Source organism: Talaromyces stipitatus, genomic scaffold, assembly GCF_000003125.1.
Source record: "Talaromyces stipitatus ATCC 10500 scf_1105507295523 genomic scaffold, whole genome shotgun sequence".
NCBI classification, from domain to species: Eukaryota; Fungi; Ascomycota; class Eurotiomycetes; order Eurotiales; family Trichocomaceae; genus Talaromyces; species Talaromyces stipitatus.
The window spans coordinates 3,816,364-3,834,631 of NW_002990113.1; the positions used below are offsets into that span (position 1 = coordinate 3,816,364).

Below are 18,268 nucleotides of genomic sequence, written 5' to 3' on the forward strand. Positions count from 1 at the left end.
CAGTTCTATCGAGATGCGTATTCTTGTTACTGTCAGTCAGTTCCATGCGAACTACGAATTAAGGGATTTTTGGAGGTACCAGTAATGTTGAAATTTCATAGAGGATGTCAATGACTTCACGCGCTGCTTGGCGCTTTTCGTCTTGTTGGGAGGGCATTTTTGCTTTGACTTCTATGTGGGTTGGGAGGTTGCTGAGGTTGATAAGATTAAACTCAAGAGCGACGTGCGTCGTGAGTGTTGACGCGCTAAGTTTACATGCAATACCCAAAATGACAGCCAATCGGAGCGATTTAATTAACTCCGACATGGAAGTCATCTTTTTTCGCGAGACGCATTTAATTCAACAAGCTCTCTTCCTGATTTCTACTGTTCATTCACATCATTCTCAAGATCTACCATCCCTCAATTCCGACACTTTGGCAAATAAAAGTCCTAGGAAGAAGAAAATGGAAGTATGTCTCGAAATTGCAGATCTCCATTCCTCGTCACGTTCTGAAGCACTCGAAATTCTCACCAAGATAGCCCGCATCGAGAAGAGAACGTTCCCGACCAACGAAGCGTTTGAATTTGATATCAAGTTATGGAAGAAATCTAACACGAGAGTTCTTTACGCTACTACTACCAAAGCTCACAGTGATAATGACAATGGCGGACCCCGTGGTGATAATGTGGTTGTGGTTGCTTACCTTGTATATGTACGACATCGCAATATCGCACTGTTACATAAATTGTGTGTTGTAGACGCGTACCGGCGCAAAGGTATTGGTGAACGATTATTGGTACATGCAATCAAAGAGAGATTGGTAAATAATGAGCCGGGTTGCGAGTATATTCAGTTGTGGGTTGATAAGGCGCGGGTACCTGCGCGAAGTCTGTACACCAAGTGCGGATTCGAGGAGAAGGAGGAGGTACCTGATTATTATGCTAAAGGGAGAACGGGGATACGTATGGTCCTTGCTCTTTAACCTTTAAATGTCGCTGTTCGCTTCAATCTAGCCATCCCCAGTCTGGCACGAAAACTCCCTCCCAGATTCGACGGAGCGAATAGGTATGCCTAGAGCAAATTTACCTTATTGATCGTTAATTTGCTACATACCGTGTGCCTTCTCCCTTTTCCAGGAGCGCAGACCTGCTAGTGTACGTTCCTGGATTCTGGGCCGTGTCTTACCCCTAGGTCAAGTGCCATCCTTCGGAATGCCCCTTGCTGACTCCATACACGTCCCGAACGTGAATCTCGGCGCACTCCAAGCTGTCTATCGCATATGCAACTTTCTTATGCGACCTACATAAGCCTTTCCAGCCATGTGTGTGCATTTCTGACATCAGACATACTCTACCACGGCTTCCAGCAATGCTTTACGCGCTTCGCGTAGGCACGCCCTGGGAGTATCCCTTTCAACCTGAGATAAGAAAAAGGATTTCTGCCTTTTGCCTCGATGTCCGGGCAACTCTTCCATCGACGTCTTCTGGACGTGGTACCTCGAGCCGAAGACTTCCCAGACTTTCATCATCACCTTGAGGCTTCTGGCGGCATTTGCAGTCTATACTTACCTGGAAGTCGAGCACATCATGGCTTTTTCGACGACTATGGCATCGAAATTGGCTGTGATGCTCTTGCTGATGTTAGCCAACATTGTTGATGCAATTCCAACACCAAACTATCCGATTAATTCGCAGTTACCCCCTGTTGCTCGTGTGTCTCAACCTTTCAACTTCACTTTTTCGGGCGGCACTTTTATCAATAGCGGCACTGGCTTACAGTATTCATTATCAAATGCTCCATCATGGTTGAAGGTGGACACGACGAGTCAGACCCTATATGGAACTCCAAGCACGAATGATGCTGGTGCACCGCAATTCCTTCTTGTCGCTGCTGATCAATCCGGATCAGCATCAATGAGCGTAACGCTGGTTGTTTCTAGTGAATCGGGCCCACGAACTGGGAAGTCTCTTCTACCCCAGCTAGCAAAGAGTGGCTCAACATCTGGTCCAGCAACTGTCTTTATGCATCCTGGGCAAGCATTCACCATAAACTTCGATCCCAAAGAGATATTCGCCAATACCCAAGCAAATACTGTTTACTATGCGACATCTGCGCCGTACAATGCTCCTCTACCGTCGTGGATATCATTCGATCCGTCGAACAATCTCAAATTTACCGGTAATAGTCCATCAAATCCATCATCGGTCCCTCAATCATTCAGCTTCAATCTCATAGCGTCTGACGCCGCCGGATTCAGCGCGGCTATGGTGACCTTTGAGATTGTTGTAAGCCAGCATATATTGTCATTCGGACAAACTGCTCAGACCCTCAATTTCACTCGTGGTCAGCCGTTTAGCACACCACATTTCATTGACGATCTTTCATTGGATAACCATAGTGTCACTGCAAAGAATCTGTCGCATTTTAGCGTTGACGGGCCATCCTGGCTCAAGCTTGACAACGACACACTCTCTCTTAGCGGAATAGTTCCCAATGACGCTGACAATCAGAACATCACAATCACTGTAGGCGACATCTATGACGACAATGCCAAACTGGAGCTCTATCTTCGAGTCTCGCAACTCTTTGCAAAGGGTGTAGAAAGCTGCAATGCCACAATCGGTGAAAAATTCTCCTACTCATTCGACAAGTCTTTATTGAGTGATGACTCGGTCCAACTGCGAGTTGATTTGGGTGCAGCGTCCTCCTGGGCCCATTACGACCTGGCGACTAAGATGATCTCTGGAGACGTGCCAAAGGACTTGACACCTCAGACATTCCCAATTAAATTGACAGCTACTCAAGGATCGATTGAGGAGACGCGAAACCTGAACCTCAGTGTTTTCAGGTCTGGAAAGACAGGCGTTGTCAGCGATAATCAGACCTCTTCGGGTACAAATCACGGCACAAGCAGACGCAAAGCTGGGATCATTGCTGCTGCCGTGTTATTACCTGTGGCGTTATTAACAGCAGCAGGTATCTTTATCTTCGTCTGCTGCCGTCGACGAAGGTCCAGAATCGATGGCACAAAACACAAAGACGAAGAGAACCCTGCTGGAGATACACATTCAGGTCCAGTCACGCATCCAGAGAAGAACATGGAAACAGAGGTCGCGGAGATGTCGCGAAGTCTTTCGAACTCGTCAGGCTCTTCGAACGATTCCGCTCCTCCTCAGCTAGAATTAGATCCGCTGTGGGAAACTGCTTCTCTAGAAGATGAACAACAGCAAAGACATGCCCAATCACCTAGCGTTTCTGTCCAACCTCAAAATTTTGTCATGGATTGGGATAATTCCATTATGGGTACGGAGAAAATCCAGGCGTCACCCAACGTGTCTCCCACAAGAAGCACAAGCGTGTCCCAAACATCTCCGTTTACTCGTCGCAGTAGCCGGCGATATTCAAAACGGGAGCCTCTCAAATCGATACAAGCTCGCTCTATCAAGAGAGATTCCATCATGTCTTCGAAATCCAAACGCTACTCTAGACGTTTGAGTGGGATATCGGCAACAGGGCTTCCGGTTCGACTTAGCGGTGCAGGTCACGGTGCTGGAGGATTTGGTCCATTGCGAACAGATGTGGTTGGAGGATCATGGTATACTACGCAAGTATCGTTACAGAGCGATGACACCAGCATTGAAAATCTTGCAACTATGTTCCCACGCCCACCTCATGTACGGAACAGAGATGGAAGCCTGTCAATGCGACACCGCGACTACCAAAAGCGAGCCAGCATGAGATCGAATAGACCGCTATCTACTGAGCCTCCAGAGCCTGATTCCCTCGAGGCTTTCATTCAAGGCCGAGCGCGCAACCGCAATTCTGGCAATCCTTACTTCTCAGCCAGGATGAACAGCTCAGGTTCCACGGGTTACCGTGCGTTAGAGAAAGCTCGTCGCAGCTCTAGTATTGCTGAAACCACAGTGTCCACATCTACTTTTGCAGATGATCGACAACAGCATCCAGTGCGCCCCGTATCGACCATATCAGCGTCTATATATGAGGATGATAACCGGAATTCGGTAATACAAGCACGGCCAATGTCGCAGATTTCCGAAGTTGGAGCATTCCCTGTCAACAGGAATCGGACTAGCCAAGGCTTAGTCCAGCGTTATACGGAAGCCATTGCGGAACTACCACGATTCTGGAGTCAGACCAGCATGAGAAGCGCGAAACCCTTCGAGTCTGGAGAGTCTCTGACGGGATCAGATGACTATTATAATTTGATAGATGAACTTGAGAACCCTGAAGGAGGCCGACAGTGGTACCGCGTGAATTCACAAACGCAACAACAGTCCAATACCGAAGAAGTCACCAAGGCTGATTCCATCCGACAAAGCGCGGAACTCTCTCCGATATCTGATGCAGGTGGTAGTCGAGTACGGCGCATGAGTCTGCTGCGAACAGGGTGTCAAGATAGTAGCCCTACTGCCGTTCGGCATTGGCGACTCGCAAACACGCTGGAACGACGGCCCAGCATTGAGGGTAGTGACAGTCTTCAACCGACAGCAAATAGTAGTTTTCGGGGTGATCTAGCATTTGTATAGGGGCCGTCTCGATTGTTGACGTAGAACATCAATTTTTTCTGTCTGTTGATATTGTCGTCCTGGGTCGGTCATGTTTTGGCTTGGAGTTTGGGTCAGGCGTTATCAAGATACCTCGGATATGGCATGGTTTATTTGTTCTTTCAATGGGTTTGATGACTTATTTATCCGGAGCAGTAGTAGTAAAGAATTGAATCATGGTTTTTATGGATGACATTTTCGGAAATTGCAAACGTCCGCAGGAGAAAACACGACCGAGGTGGTCTCGTGACTTGCATACGTAAATCTGAATTTCAGAGCAGTCTTTCAGAATTCTGTACAAAATTACGAACACACCAACGGCGTATCTCAGAATCGCAAAGATGCTCGCAATACCCGGCGTGACTCCTGATAACCAGGGCGGTCCGAGTAAATAACCAGCTAAAAATTTTGGACTGGAAACGTGACTATAAATTGGACCGAACAGCTACAATAGGCTCCTCGGTCAAGCCTAGATTGTAGCCTAACCTTCCAATCAATCAGAATCGGTTTTCAGCGCGGAGACTGTTTTCGCGTAGCACTGTTGAGGGCACAGGAGTTGCTTGACTGCTGTCAACATGAGGTCAATATGGGGATATATCAAGGATAAGAAGAGCTGAGATGCCAATCTTTTGTCACACTGCTGAGCAATAGATATGGCTGATTCTTCAGCCACACTCAAGGAACAGCCACTGTATTTTTATTACAACTATGCCTAATTCGGCTCTCAATTGTATTTTATACCCTGCTTCCTCTATCCCATCAAAGCCTTTGTCTTTGGCAGAGACACAAAAAATATATTTTTATTGCTTATATTATAAAACAGATACTTCTAATTACTCCTTATAAACTAAAATTACTCTGGTTGTCATGTGATGTACATATTTGAAAAGATATTACAGATATTACTCCGGAGCAGCTAGTAAGAGTATGACAAAACCGGCGCTAAGCATTTTCGTCATTGTCAGTCTGCTCTCCAACACGCGACTAGCAGCATCCCACACTTGCTTTCTCCCTGGCTGAGATTCTGCGAACAATTTCATTTTTCTTATTCTTCATTCTCTGACTCCTTTGTGGTAGTACTCCCATTTCCAGACTGCTGGCTGGCTCACAGCACGCAAGCACAGAAAAAAACACAATCCGCTACCCCCCACATTTTATTACCTCTTCCTCTGATCGAGTTTGCTGGCGCTAAGATTGCTGAAATCAGTGACATTACACCTCCCTTCTCATCCTCGTCCATATCCCTCGTCGCCCCATCTACCATCCTCGATCTCCGGGTCTCGTCCTAACGGTTCTATTCTCTCCTCTCTTTGAAGTTGTACACAGTCGACTGTCTGCTGCATAAATTCCTGGTCGTTCGATCGGGACCCGCGAGTCATTATGGGTCAGACCTTATCAGAACCTATTACAGAAAAGGTGAGGTCGTGATTTTTTGCTCTTTGTCCCCCCATTGGTCTTTTATTGCTATGATGTCTCTTTTTTTCATAACGTGAATCGTCACACTTGAGACTGCTGCGTCACATTCAAGCCCTGTGGCTATAAGTGACGATGTCAACTGGGTGCGGGGCAGATCCGTTTTTGTCCTAAGCGATCAGCTCGCTATGTCAGTGTGGACGGCAATGCAATTTCTGCAGTCTTCCTGCTTACTTCCTCTGTTCTCCCGCTGTTGGCATCTTATGGTCCATGCGTGTTTCGAGAATTCAAATCAATGTGCTAACCATTTATTTCCGCTCATAGACTTCTGCAGAAGGCCAAGATGATTGCGTCTTATACGGAGTATCAGCCATGCAGGGCTGGAGAATTACGATGGAGGATGCGCACGCCGCGATTCTCGACCTGCACGCCAAATATATAAATAAATCCTCCGAACCCACCTCGCCCGATCAGCGCCTGTCATTCTTTGGTGTTTACGACGGCCACGGCGGAGACAAAGTCGCCCTTTTCGCAGGAGAAAAGGTGCACCAGATCGTTGCGAAACAGGAGGCCTTTGCCAAGGGTAATATCGAGCAGGCTCTCAAAGATGGATTTTTAGCCACCGATCGTGCTATCCTTGATGGTTCGTGAACTGCTCATTTGACATACTGCACATGCTCAAAATGCTTATGGAATGTGCAGATCCTAGATACGAGGAGGAGGTTTCGGGATGTACGGCATCTGTTGGGGTCATTTCTCGCGATAAGATCTGGGTGGTGAGTTTGAGGGTTTCTCTCAAAACCGGCGTGAGCAGGATGACTAAATTATTGCGCAGGCAAACGCTGGCGATTCTCGAACTGTATTGGGTGTCAAGGGCCGAGCAAAGCCTTTGTCTTTTGATCACAAGCCACAGAATGAAGGTAACTTCTCTTGAATTCGGACAATGATTATTTTGTGACTAATGTGCTCTTTTTCAGGAGAGAAAGCGCGTATCAGTGCCGCAGGAGGCTTCGTTGATTTTGGACGTGTTAATGGCAATCTTGCTCTTTCGCGTGCCATCGGTGATTTCGAATTCAAGAAGAGTGCCGAGCTATCCCCCGAACAGCAGATTGTTACCGCGTATCCTGATGTCACAACACATGAGATTACCGAAGATGACGAGTTCCTGGTGATTGCTTGTGATGGTTCGTGCATCCTCTACACTTTTCTCCTACCACCACTGACTTTCATAGGTATCTGGGATTGCCAATCCTCTCAAGCAGTCGTGGAATTCGTAAGAAGAGGAATTGCCGCCAAGCAAGATCTATACCGTATCTGTGAGAACATGATGGACAACTGCCTGTCTTCAAACAGCGAGACCGGAGGTGTCGGCTGCGACAACATGACGATGATCATTATCGGCCTTTTGCAGGGAAAGACGAAAGAAGAGTGGTATAACACTATTGCGGAGAGAGTTGCCAAAGGCGATGGCCCCGTTGCTCCTCCTGAATATGGCAAGTGTAATGACAATACCCGCGACTCCACAATTTGCTAACTATAGAGTTGCAGCTGAGTTCCGCGGCCCTGGAGTCCGTCCCGGTGCTCGCCATCAATTTGACGACAGTCCAGACGATTACGACCTAGAGTCAGATAACGGCCGACGAGCTTTTGGTGTTCAATCGGGGCGCATCATTCTACTTGGAGATGGAACTGAAGTGCATACGGATCAAGACGACGAAGAATTGTTTGACAGTACAGAAGAGGAAAAGAATCAGAATCAGGTACGGGCTAGCACCGCTAATGCCGGGCATGATGCCAGGCGAAGCCATCGTGAAGATACTCCTGGACCCGAGCTTACCCACAGAAACGCTATTCAGAATACCGAGACTTCTCAGACTGGACAACAAGTTTCTGCTTCTCCGTCAGCTATAAACGCGGACACACCCACCGAGATAAAGAGTGAAGAAAACAAAGCTGCCAGCAAACCGACTGATTCCTAGCATGCATGGGTATATAGAGACTTACATTTACTCTTGCTACTACGAATGCCGAGATCATGATGATAATAACGAACGCCGGAATAAAGAACATTTCGATCTTCCTTGTCGAGTCTACCTTTCCGTCGCGCCCATCCTATTCCAGCTTTGAAATTCCATTCTATTCCTCCCCTCCCAGAGAGCGCCGTGCTACGATTGTCCTCTTTTCCGTTTTTCTTTACTCTGTCTTTACCGTGCGATTCTATATCCTGTTGAGCATTTGTTTATCTACTTCACGATCGCAATCCGATAAAGATAAGGAAAGAGGAAAAGATAAGGGCTAAGTGGAGAGTCTCTGGGTCAGCCTTTATTTTCACTTTTTCCTCCATCTTCTTTTTTGGTATATGCTGGAAAAGGGATGGCCACAACCACGAAGAGTCAGGAAGAAAGAACAACAGACGGTTAGGGTTTCAAACAAGGAGTTTTTTTGTTTTCTTTCTGTATACATTACGGCGTAACTGGGTAATTCTTCAATAAGCTTTAACGTTGGGATCTTTGTGCAATGTGAGATCGTATCGGTGTTCTTAATTTTTCTTTCAAATTTCTACCTGGACAGTGAATGGTATGTTCTCCCCTACCATTTCGACAGCAATCGGTATCACTCATGATCTTGAGCTTTCCTTTTCGAAGAATCTCACGATTCTATTTGTACTAGAGTCGACAGCAAATCTCATTCTACGTGTTCGAGTGACTCATTAGCACTGACAATTACAACATCGTACCATATTTTTTCCAATCTTTCTAATCTCTTCTCGGTCCATCGCAGCAGATGCCTCCTCAACCCTAACCCTGGATATTAGGGCTACACGTGCTGACGGAACAGGACGGGAGCTCAAGCTGAGAGAGACGCGACACGAAAAGAGCCCCCTAATATTCCCCATAAAAATTCATGTCCTTGTTTTAATTGATCTGTGCAATTTTCTACCGAATCCATCTGCTTCATGTTTCTCTTTTCATCATCTATCTGATTGTTATAATTATCGTCCGTCTTATCGATTCGCAGAGTGTGGGGAGTGCCGCTCTCCATCCTCGAGTCAATTCGCACTTTTCCCGGTTTTGCTGGCGTCTACGTCAACCTCAACTCAACCACAAACAATCTCCATTACCATCGCCAGCATCAACCAGAGCAGACGCCACTACAAATTGGCGCTAATTGGAGACCATTCCGGTTTAAACTGACCATGTCTTCTCCATCTTCGAGTTCCGGAAAGCGCAAGCGGACTGCTTCGATCGCTCACAATAATAATCATAATAATAACACCATCCCGAATACTCTGAAACCCGCCGAGCTTTTACAACCTTCATCCCGCGACGCCTCTGGAGAAGAAGGCGACGACTCAACTGCACCGACAGATGAACGGCCATTGTCACGACACAAGAAAACTCCATCACTTACAATTGACCCTAACGCCCACCCTTCGAAACGGGCAAGAACCCGTTCCGGCGCCGATACGACAAGCAAGAGTGAGAACCACCACGAAGACCCCGGCGAGCCATCTGAGACGACCGATGCGAGCGCCGATATTGAGACAAGGTCGAAACGAAAAGCCAGTACTCAGGTGGTCGCTGCCAATGGCGATGTGGACGACAAGGATGCATTCGTGCCGCTTCGTGCTGGACTTCAGGATCCAGTGGGATATCATACGAATCCGCCCCCGACCGGTCGGGCTGTTCGAGTGTACGCCGATGGCGTGTTTGATTTGTTCCATTTAGGGTAGGCTAATTTCCTACAATAGGGGGGAAAAGACTAACGTAAACAGACATATGCGACAACTCGAACAAGCCAAAAAGGCTTTCCCAGAAGTTTATCTAATTGTCGGCGTAACTGGCGACGAGGAAACCCACAAACGTAAAGGTCTTACCGTGTTGTCAGGCGCGGAGCGAGCAGAGACCGTTCGACACTGTAAATGGGTTGACGAGGTTATCCCCAATTGTCCCTGGATCGTGACGCCAGAGTTTTTAGAAGAACACCGTATTGACTATGTTGCGCATGATGATTTGCCGTATCAGGCTGATGAGGGAGATGATATCTATGCACCTATTAAAGCGCAGGGCAAATTTTTGGTTACGCAACGGACGGAGGGTGTCAGCACCACGGGAATTATCACAAAGTATGTTTCTTACATTCAAAGGGGGAACTCTCCACACTAACTATGCAGGATTGTCCGCGATTACGACAAATACATAGCTCGCCAATTCAAGCGAGGCGCATCCCGACAAGAACTGAACGTCTCCTGGCTGAAAAAGAACGAACTCGAAATCAAACGCCACGTCAACGAACTACGTGAAAGCATCCGCAACAACTGGAACATGACCGGACAGGAACTAAGCAAAGAATTCCGTCAATTCTGGGGCAACAGTCGCTCAAACAGTCCCTCACGTACCAGTATAAAGAATGGCGTGGACATGCACAGTCCGCGCTCGAGTTTCAGTATTTCCAAGACACATTTATCTCGTGGCTTGGACAGTCCTACCGGTCGTCCTGAGAGTCCTGGACCAGCAGGTCGAAATGAAGATTTCGCGACGGGATATAGTTTGGGGTTGATTGGGGGTGTTAGGGCATGGGTTAGTCTAATCTCTTCTCCTCTATGCCTGTTAAGTAGGAAGCTGACTTTGGATAGATGTCCCGAACACGAACGCCATATCTAAGTGGACCAACATCCCCCGTCGCAAGCGACGACGACAGAGATGCAGTTTCAACATTTGAAAGTGGTGACGAACGACGTCGACCGAGCCTTTTGCGCGGCGACACTTTATGATTTTCTTGCAAAAGATTAAACGTCCCATTTTCTTTTGGTGGTATTAATAACTAATATTTGCATTTGTCGTCGTTTTCTTACCGTTTGTCTAAACTTTGAAAAATTCATGTCTATTACTTTTTGTGGACGAGAACAGTTGTCTCGAAAACAAATTGAGAATGTTTTTGTATTAATTCTTTTGAGCAATTGAGGCGTATTCGGGTTTTGCATAGATTGTTCCTGCTGCGTGTGTTATAGATTGTTATGAATGAATCTCGACTTATAATCTTAGCTTTGTTCCAATTTGGAGGAAATGCTATATTCATGTAAGTATATACATGCACATTCATTGAGTCCAGAGTCAAAAAGGAAGACAGAGTTAACAACATGGGTATCTATTGACAAACAAGATATTCAATCTCATAACAAGGGGCGCTCAAGCAGCTGTAATCAGCAACTGCGGCCGTTGCACATTCCCTTTGGGATATGTCTCCATCCCACAAGACAAAAACTGACTACTCAAATCACGCAAGAACGAAACCGGAACATCAGAACTTGTCGATGATCTTTGGCCATGGCGGTGTCCTCGCGGCAAACGCATAACCTCCCTAAGAACATCCCTCAACACCACAGCCTCAGCACCAATCTGTTGCGCCAACGTGTCCTTAGCCGACGCATCGCAGCGCGCCGTAACACACAAATCAAAATCTTTGAGGCCACGCACAGCCATCAAGGGTTGAAGCCACTGCTCCGTAACGTTCAGACTAATCTTTCTATTGTTCCCACCTGCAAGGACAGTTGTGTTGGTGTTTCCCATGAATCGTCCGAGGTCAAGATTGAGATATAACGTCTCCAGACCTTCGAGAGACTGTACACGCGACCAAAATAGTTGCCAGAGATGGTCGTTGTGGGTGTGCGAGTAGATTGAGGAATGATTACCGGCGAGAGAACCTTCGCCGGTCATGGGTTGCCATATCGGTGTCCATTGAACTGTTAACTGCCTTATACGCACCAAATGTTCGGGTGAGATTGTAAGTGAGAATGCAACGAAAGTGTGTAGATCGTCCACATCAAAGGAAAGAGTTTGATATGGTATTCTCGCTGCTTCGAGATATATAGCGCGACATGTACGCAGCAGTGACAGGGATGAGTTTGATAATTTCTCAGGCAGACAAGTATGAGTATGCGGATAAATCTGACTAGGCCCCGAAGTAGGAGATCTCCATCGAGCCAATGTCTCAGGACAACAATGCCGATGACTCGCAGTCTCGAAAGCAGATTTATATCTGCAACAGCGCACGTGACGAATCTTGCCCTTGAGTTGGACCAAATGTACCGCTTCGTCGCCAAAGACGAACCCATAAATCATGAGCCGGATCTCTGGTGGAAGCTTTTGTAAAAAGACACAGTCTGGTTGAGAGGAGATACTGCGCGCTAGAGGGTTGATAACTTTCTTCTTGTCGGTGGAGTCGATGTCCATGTCAATTGAAGGAGAGCAGATTTGACGCGATTGAATCATGTCGCGGACGGATTCTTGCCAGCGTCGACCGCTGGAATAGTAGTGCCATATTGAATAGGGATCTCGTAGGATCCAAGCGTCAAAGTGTCTCATGTCTTTTCTTTAGGGGAGAATAAAATGAACGAGGACAACTCGTAGTGCCAGTGATACCGGATCAACCACTTAGCCCTAAGTATGGATTGGATGTTTACAAGGACCAGCTTGCTGCATCAACAGAACAACATGAAACATTCCAATGGGGGAACCAGCCCTCTATATACAAAAAGTCACAGCATCTCAAACCTCAAAATAAATTTAGTACCCTATAGATACTCTTTTAGTGATATCATTGGCGCAGTCGGTCAGGGGAACATTGGAGCATGCTGATTGGCTGATTACCCACGCAATGTCGGGATCTTTCGGTAAGGAGAAAGCGGCTTAGCGTCGTTTATATGCCTGAGGCAGAGAGGTCTTTGCTTCACTTCGATACAACAGATACTTTGAAGCCCTTTCTCGCTCTGTTGTTTGTAGGGTATCTCTTGTTTCTGCACGAGTATCTATCTCTTATCTTCTCACCGTATCAATCGCATCTACAGCCCAACACATGTCTGGGACATCAACACCGGAGTACTCCGCTCCAGATCATCTCCAAATCTCCAATCTCCATCTGCATTGATGCGAATGGATGCAATCCTCCCCCCAGCTCAGTGGGGTTCTGCACGGATAACTATGTATAGATACAGCAAAAGAACGACACCGACGCCATTGTACATGAAGCCTACGCTACTGCGTACGTCGAAACATTCAACTGCGCGATTTGTCGTCCAATTCTTTTTATAGTTGTTCAATGTGCTGGACGACAACTCATTGATATTCGTACTGGCACAGATGTGGCCTGAGAAGTATGGAGAGTCGATGTGATCAACGATGAATTCGCGTAGTTCATATGACTTGTCAGTATTCTATAAAAATATTCTCGCGGGAGTATCATCCGTGTTTGCGCATGTCCGTGTGCCGGATACTCTAAACATAGACGGTCCACACCACTACATTAACCCCCCCCCAATTTCACCCTACTTCCCCATCAGATATTCTATAAATTTTTAAAAGAGGTATATGTGATACTATAAACAGATTCCGAGTCAACTCATTTCTCCAAATCAGATATGGAATCAATGTGTTGTCCTACCCCGCATCTCAATTTACGAGGTCTTAATACTCCGCATTATTTTTGGAGATTGTCATCCGAACCGAGCCAGGATGGGGACTGTGGTGTTCAATATCTAAATAGAGAAAAATCGGGGAGCTAAAAATGGTTATCATAACAGTCATGATAATGTCTAAACAGATCTATGTCTATGAGGAGGAGGAAGAAGAAGCCTCGACCTCAGCATCTATATCATCCGACCCGGTCAAAAGACCCCGACCTTCTTCAACATCCCGTATATCCGCGGATGAAATCGTATCCTTGACTGGTCCTGTTTGAGTCCGGTCCTCACTTACTCGCCCCTGACCTTGTGCATTATCTTGAGCTGCACTTCTTGCGGTATTATTATTGCTGCTATTGTCCCGAACAACGCCGACGTACAGGGCACTACCAAGAATCAACCCGGAGCCAGCCCAGCTGATAGCACTTGGCGAACTATCCATGACCACCTTATCGTAAAACAGGGCAAACAGCATTTGCGTATACAGCATTGAAGTTGCTCGAGTCCCGTTGCCCTTTTGTGCTTGCTTGCCTCCAATAGCTGGTGGCTGATACGCTAGTCCTGCAGTAAGGAGATACTGCATCGTGAAGCCGGTGGCTCCAAGACCGAGAAGTAAAGCCCATTCCGTCAGGTTTCCAGGTAGTCGGAATGAAACTGATGGGATTGCAATCATGGCGATGAGTGAGACTGTCGCCGTATAGCCAGAGAAATAAGTGACGCTGACCAGGGGGTGGGCTCTGGGTCCGATTAGACGGATCGTCACATATGCGCATGCTGCACCAAATACTCCAACGATTCCGAATCCGACTGCCATGAGATGATGTATCGCACTGACACCATCTGCCATATCATTATCCGATAATTCACCACCAACAGTCTCTGTCAATGTACTATTTCCACCATCCCCGGCCAAGGGGCTGATTTCAGTAACAAGACTCTCGATTTTTCCGCCAGAAAATGGCCTCGCAATAAGAACGACACCGAGCAGTGAGATTAACCCTGCAAGTTGCTGTTTGCGCGTGAAGGGCTCATTAGGCATCAGGAATGAGCATGCATAACATGCGACGATGGGTGACAAAAATGTAAGAACCGTGGCTTCTGATAGCGGCATATACAACAAGGAGAAATACATGCCAAAGACTCCAAAAAACCCGCCAGAAGCTCGGAGTGCCAGGAGTCCTCTAATACCTCTTGAACCAAATGGATTCGGGACTTTTGTATACCACATGTAAAAAAAGCTAGCTGTGACGGTGATGATCATTCGCGTGAAGAGAATCTACATGACATCCGATCAGCTTTTGCTTATTCTCTTCTGTCTGGATTAATTATACTCACCTGAAATGGATGCATGGCCTTTCCATGCGAACCATCCCTCTCCAAAAGTTGAGTCATCACATTCATAGACGATCCAAAGAACTGAGACAAGATTACCATCAACATGCCTTTACTCTGGGCCCATGCTCTGTAGACCACGGAACGCTTCCATCTAGATACCGGCTGCGATGGATCAGACGCTAATTGCGCCTCAGGAGTCGACGACAGTCGTGTTTGGAGAGGTATTTGGCCGTATGTTTGACCATTGGAGACGTTGCCGGCACATAGAGACAAATTATCCCCGAATAACGTATCGGCTGCCGGACCGGTTGAATCTAGATATGTGCTGGCCGGTTCTCCATATTGCAGCGGTTCATCTGGTTTCGAAATGGTTTCCGTTCTGTTGACTTCTATCTCGGTCGTAGAAGCCAATTCACCTTGTCTGATTTTTGGATGCGCTGACTCATCCGACTGGCTGACGTCCCCCATCTTCATGTCACACAGATCAGTATGAACCTTAAGATACGCAGATATACACGCAAAAACGCAAACAGAAGTAGAAAAACAAGAGTAACCGATCAAACAGGAATGTATATACCTTGAACGCACAAAGAAACTACCGGTAAGACCGGCAACTAAATGGTGTGGCAAAGAATCGAATCCGAAGCGAATGATCTATCAGTTTAGTTTAGGAAATTTCGAATCAGCAGACCCCCGGTATGTTTGTCGTTTAATGTCTGATCTATAGCGTGGATGATACTTGACAGAGAAGATGAGGAGGAGAAAGACGCTTCTGTCCATCGAATAATGGTGCCATTTAGGCAGCTGGTCTTGTGAGCATCTGCCTTGGTAAGCGACTATGTTTAAGCTACCTAACAGCAAGTACCGATTCCCCGTATTTTACGAACGTCAGGCAGAGATGTTGGTGGGGATAATCAATTGCCATTGGTTGAATTTGAGTATTAAGGTTTGATAGGCTAAAACCCCCGCATGAAATAACACAAAAATGGTTAGACCGGTATCTTTAATACATAAATTACATACATATATTTCTATACGAATCGGAAAGTATCTCCCCCCTTCTCTTTGAGCATATTCCCTGCACGCTGAGTGCCTACAATGCGCTCAAGTTTGAATGCATCATACTTTGAAAACACTGCTCGCACATCCAGATTCTCAGCGCCGGCAGTACCGGCAAGAACACCCGGATCCTGTCCCAAATACTGGACAATCTCCCTGAAGAAAATCGGATTTTCGGGAAGGCCGTAGAAGATGATATGTTTAACACCACGGATGTTGTATCGTCGAAAATGATGCGCTCGTTCTGTGTATAGCAGAACTGAAAGTCGTCCGTTCATAAAGTGACTGCGTGCTCGACTCATCTCGCTCTGTTCCGTGTACTCGGATATTGCTCCAAAGGATATGTTGGTTGCCTGGGAAGAAGTAGCAAAGAAGTTCCGCACCCGAACAAAATCCAAGTAAGACGGGATGAATATTAAAGTTCCCGCTCCATTTCCTTCTCCCTTCCCAGTCACCGATCGCGCAAGAGCCGGTAAAATCGCGGTAGTAAAGTACTTGAACCGTAGGTCGGGATCTTTGAGTGCGAATGTAGAATCGAAGCGGGAGAATGTCTGCTTCACAGTGATAGGAAGAGCCACTTCAGTGATTGCCCCATTGTACTGTGGAAGTATCTTGGATTTCCCGGCGATGTTTTGCATGTGTTGCGAGAAGAGAGAGTTTATTTCAGGTGTGAGGAAGGATGTCAATACAATCGTCTGTCGTATATATCGTGCGCGATCGTCCAGGTACCATGTTCGCACGCGACTGAAGTCACATCCATGGGCTTCCTTTGGCTGTAAGTTGAGATGCTCGCAAATGTATTCAACGTGCTCCCAATTCTGCATTAGTAGACCATCGGAATGGTCGACAATGGCAATTTCAATCGACGAGAGGAAGTCGTGGTCCCGCTTCTTTTCACTGCTAGCTGTTAGATCCTACCACCGAATACAACGATGCTGAAATACATACTCTTCTTTATCCATAATCGTACGCAATCCCAGAGGACTTGCCAGGATAATATCTGAATTATAGAATTGTGAATAGTACTTGATCGTCTTCCTGGTGAATTTCAATCCAATCCGAAACATATCATCGTCATTTCCACCAAACAGATCTCGAAAATCATCAGGTTTGCTTGCCCATGATTCATTGTCTTCCGCGTGGTACTCATCCATAAACCTCTTTCTGTTCTCCTGTTGCTCTGGCTGGTAGATTTTGCTGATTGATTCTACAAACCGAACGCAAGCCTGTCTTGTTGGGAGAATGACCAAGACTTTTGGTCTTGTAAAACCCTGATCACGCACTTCTATATCTTCATTTGTGTCTCGAGAAAGGCGAGCGTTATTTTTGATAACTCGATCACGAGTTTTGAGGACATGGTTGAGAGAGTGCAAGCTGAGTAAATCTCGCATCTGCGCTGCATTTGATGGCGTTCTGCCAGCGAAAAGAACGTCACTGTAATTAAAAACTAACGAGGCGATGTTCTGAGCGACACCCTCGAAGCTTGGCAGAATCTCTGCTGCCCTTGAAACCAATTTCTTCTTGAGCTAGATATAACGATTAATATGGACACTATGGTATAAGGAAGGCCCTTACCTTCAAACTCCGTGTGGTTTTCACTGCGGAAGGCATACTCCAGCTGCCACCCTCGCCATCCGGTATGTTGTAGATTAATCTGAAATTCTCTGGAAGCGACGATTTGATTGAGCGCCATTTGTCAGATTTTATCTCATTTACTCTTTTGGTTGTCTCGGCTTCATCCAGACTGGCAATATGCGTTTCGAATGGATCCGATGCTGGAACCGTTAGCATGCTCAAAAGTAAACCACTCATAATGTAACATCATTCTCACCATCTTCGTCTTCATCTTCTGACTCCCCCGCCTTGTCTGCTTCGGCATTATCTTCTTCCTCGGAAGCCTCCTGATTTTCGAGTACGTCTTGTTCCTCGACTTCTTTACTGGCCTGTATCTCCACGTCACGAATATCCTGGGACTTACTCCCCGCACGGTCGAGTTTCCGTCGCTTGCGCGCATGTTTGGTTTCTGAATTGGCATTGAGTAGTTGAAGTAATGAATTGTATGGACGTTCGGTCGTAGCTTCTTCATCCTCTGAAGATGAGTCGACTATTTCCTCGTCTTGTACAGGTTCATCATCACCAGAGACATCATCTTCAAAACCGTTGAATTGATTTTCTTCATCAGATGATTCTATTTCTCTATGAAAAGCCTCGTTAACATTGACCAGTAGCCGGATTAATCTCGCTCTTACCGCTTTTCATCAATTCGAGATGTCTGGAAACTATTCCTCCCACCACGAGCATTACCAGGCTTTCGAGCGCCTCTAGAAGAGCCTCTAAAAGAACCTCTGCCTCTTTTCCGTGGTGGCGCCATTGTAAATAAAGTCTCGACGCTTGTCCGATTTCATTTACAGGAACATTTTTTCTATGCGATTTAGTAAGTCGAAGCTTATCTTA

At 46.5% G+C, this 18,268-nt stretch overlaps 6 protein-coding genes across 7 annotated transcripts; 3 read left to right on the forward strand and 3 right to left on the reverse strand.

The window, feature by feature from the left end:
* Positions 1 to 305: 305 nt before the first annotated feature.
* Positions 306 to 4,530, forward strand: TSTA_073390 (transmembrane glycoprotein, putative; the record flags this gene model as incomplete). Its single annotated transcript, XM_002341295.1, has 2 exons — positions 306 to 945; positions 1,541 to 4,530. 2 exons carry the CDS (start codon positions 306 to 308, stop codon positions 4,528 to 4,530), a joined length of 3,630 nt encoding a protein of 1,209 aa, XP_002341336.1.
* A 1,036-nt stretch (positions 4,531 to 5,566) lies between these two features.
* TSTA_073400 (protein phosphatase 2C, putative) lies at positions 5,567 to 8,666 on the forward strand. 2 transcript variants are annotated; one of them, XM_002341296.1, is made up of 8 exons: positions 5,567 to 5,964; positions 6,286 to 6,604; positions 6,664 to 6,737; positions 6,797 to 6,881; positions 6,939 to 7,145; positions 7,194 to 7,454; positions 7,510 to 7,721; positions 7,818 to 8,666. In XM_002341296.1, exons 1-8 carry the CDS (start codon positions 5,929 to 5,931, stop codon positions 7,938 to 7,940), a joined length of 1,317 nt encoding a protein of 438 aa, XP_002341337.1. In that variant the 5' UTR covers positions 5,567 to 5,928; the 3' UTR covers positions 7,941 to 8,666. The 2 variants fall into 2 exon arrangements, with proteins under 2 accessions (XP_002341337.1, XP_002341338.1); XM_002341297.1 differs by having other exon boundaries at positions 7,510 to 8,666.
* A 491-nt stretch (positions 8,667 to 9,157) lies between these two features.
* TSTA_073410 (cholinephosphate cytidylyltransferase) lies at positions 9,158 to 10,940 on the forward strand (the record flags this gene model as incomplete). The annotated part of the gene is made up of 4 exons (XM_002341298.1): positions 9,158 to 9,690; positions 9,737 to 10,087; positions 10,136 to 10,541; positions 10,598 to 10,940. 4 exons carry the CDS (start codon positions 9,158 to 9,160, stop codon positions 10,733 to 10,735), a joined length of 1,428 nt encoding a protein of 475 aa, XP_002341339.1. The 3' UTR covers positions 10,736 to 10,940.
* A 210-nt stretch (positions 10,941 to 11,150) lies between these two features.
* Positions 11,151 to 12,326, reverse strand: TSTA_073420 (uncharacterized protein; the record flags this gene model as incomplete). The annotated part of the gene is made up of 2 exons (XM_002341299.1): positions 11,151 to 11,704; positions 11,915 to 12,326. The coding sequence occupies 2 exons, from the start codon at positions 12,324 to 12,326 to the stop codon at positions 11,151 to 11,153; spliced, it is 966 nt and encodes a 321-aa protein (XP_002341340.1).
* A 1,208-nt stretch (positions 12,327 to 13,534) lies between these two features.
* On the reverse strand, positions 13,535 to 15,229 carry TSTA_073430 (DUF6 domain protein, putative; the record flags this gene model as incomplete). Its single annotated transcript, XM_002341300.1, has 2 exons — positions 13,535 to 14,696; positions 14,756 to 15,229. The coding sequence occupies 2 exons, from the start codon at positions 15,227 to 15,229 to the stop codon at positions 13,569 to 13,571; spliced, it is 1,602 nt and encodes a 533-aa protein (XP_002341341.1). The 3' UTR covers positions 13,535 to 13,568.
* Positions 15,230 to 15,716: 487 nt separating this feature from the next.
* On the reverse strand, positions 15,717 to 18,185 carry TSTA_073440 (nucleolus protein required for cell viability, putative; the record flags this gene model as incomplete). The annotated part of the gene is made up of 5 exons (XM_002341301.1): positions 15,717 to 16,711; positions 16,763 to 17,340; positions 17,390 to 17,589; positions 17,646 to 18,010; positions 18,064 to 18,185. The coding sequence occupies 5 exons, from the start codon at positions 18,183 to 18,185 to the stop codon at positions 15,787 to 15,789; spliced, it is 2,190 nt and encodes a 729-aa protein (XP_002341342.1). The 3' UTR covers positions 15,717 to 15,786.
* Between the last annotated feature and the right edge of the window lie 83 nt (positions 18,186 to 18,268).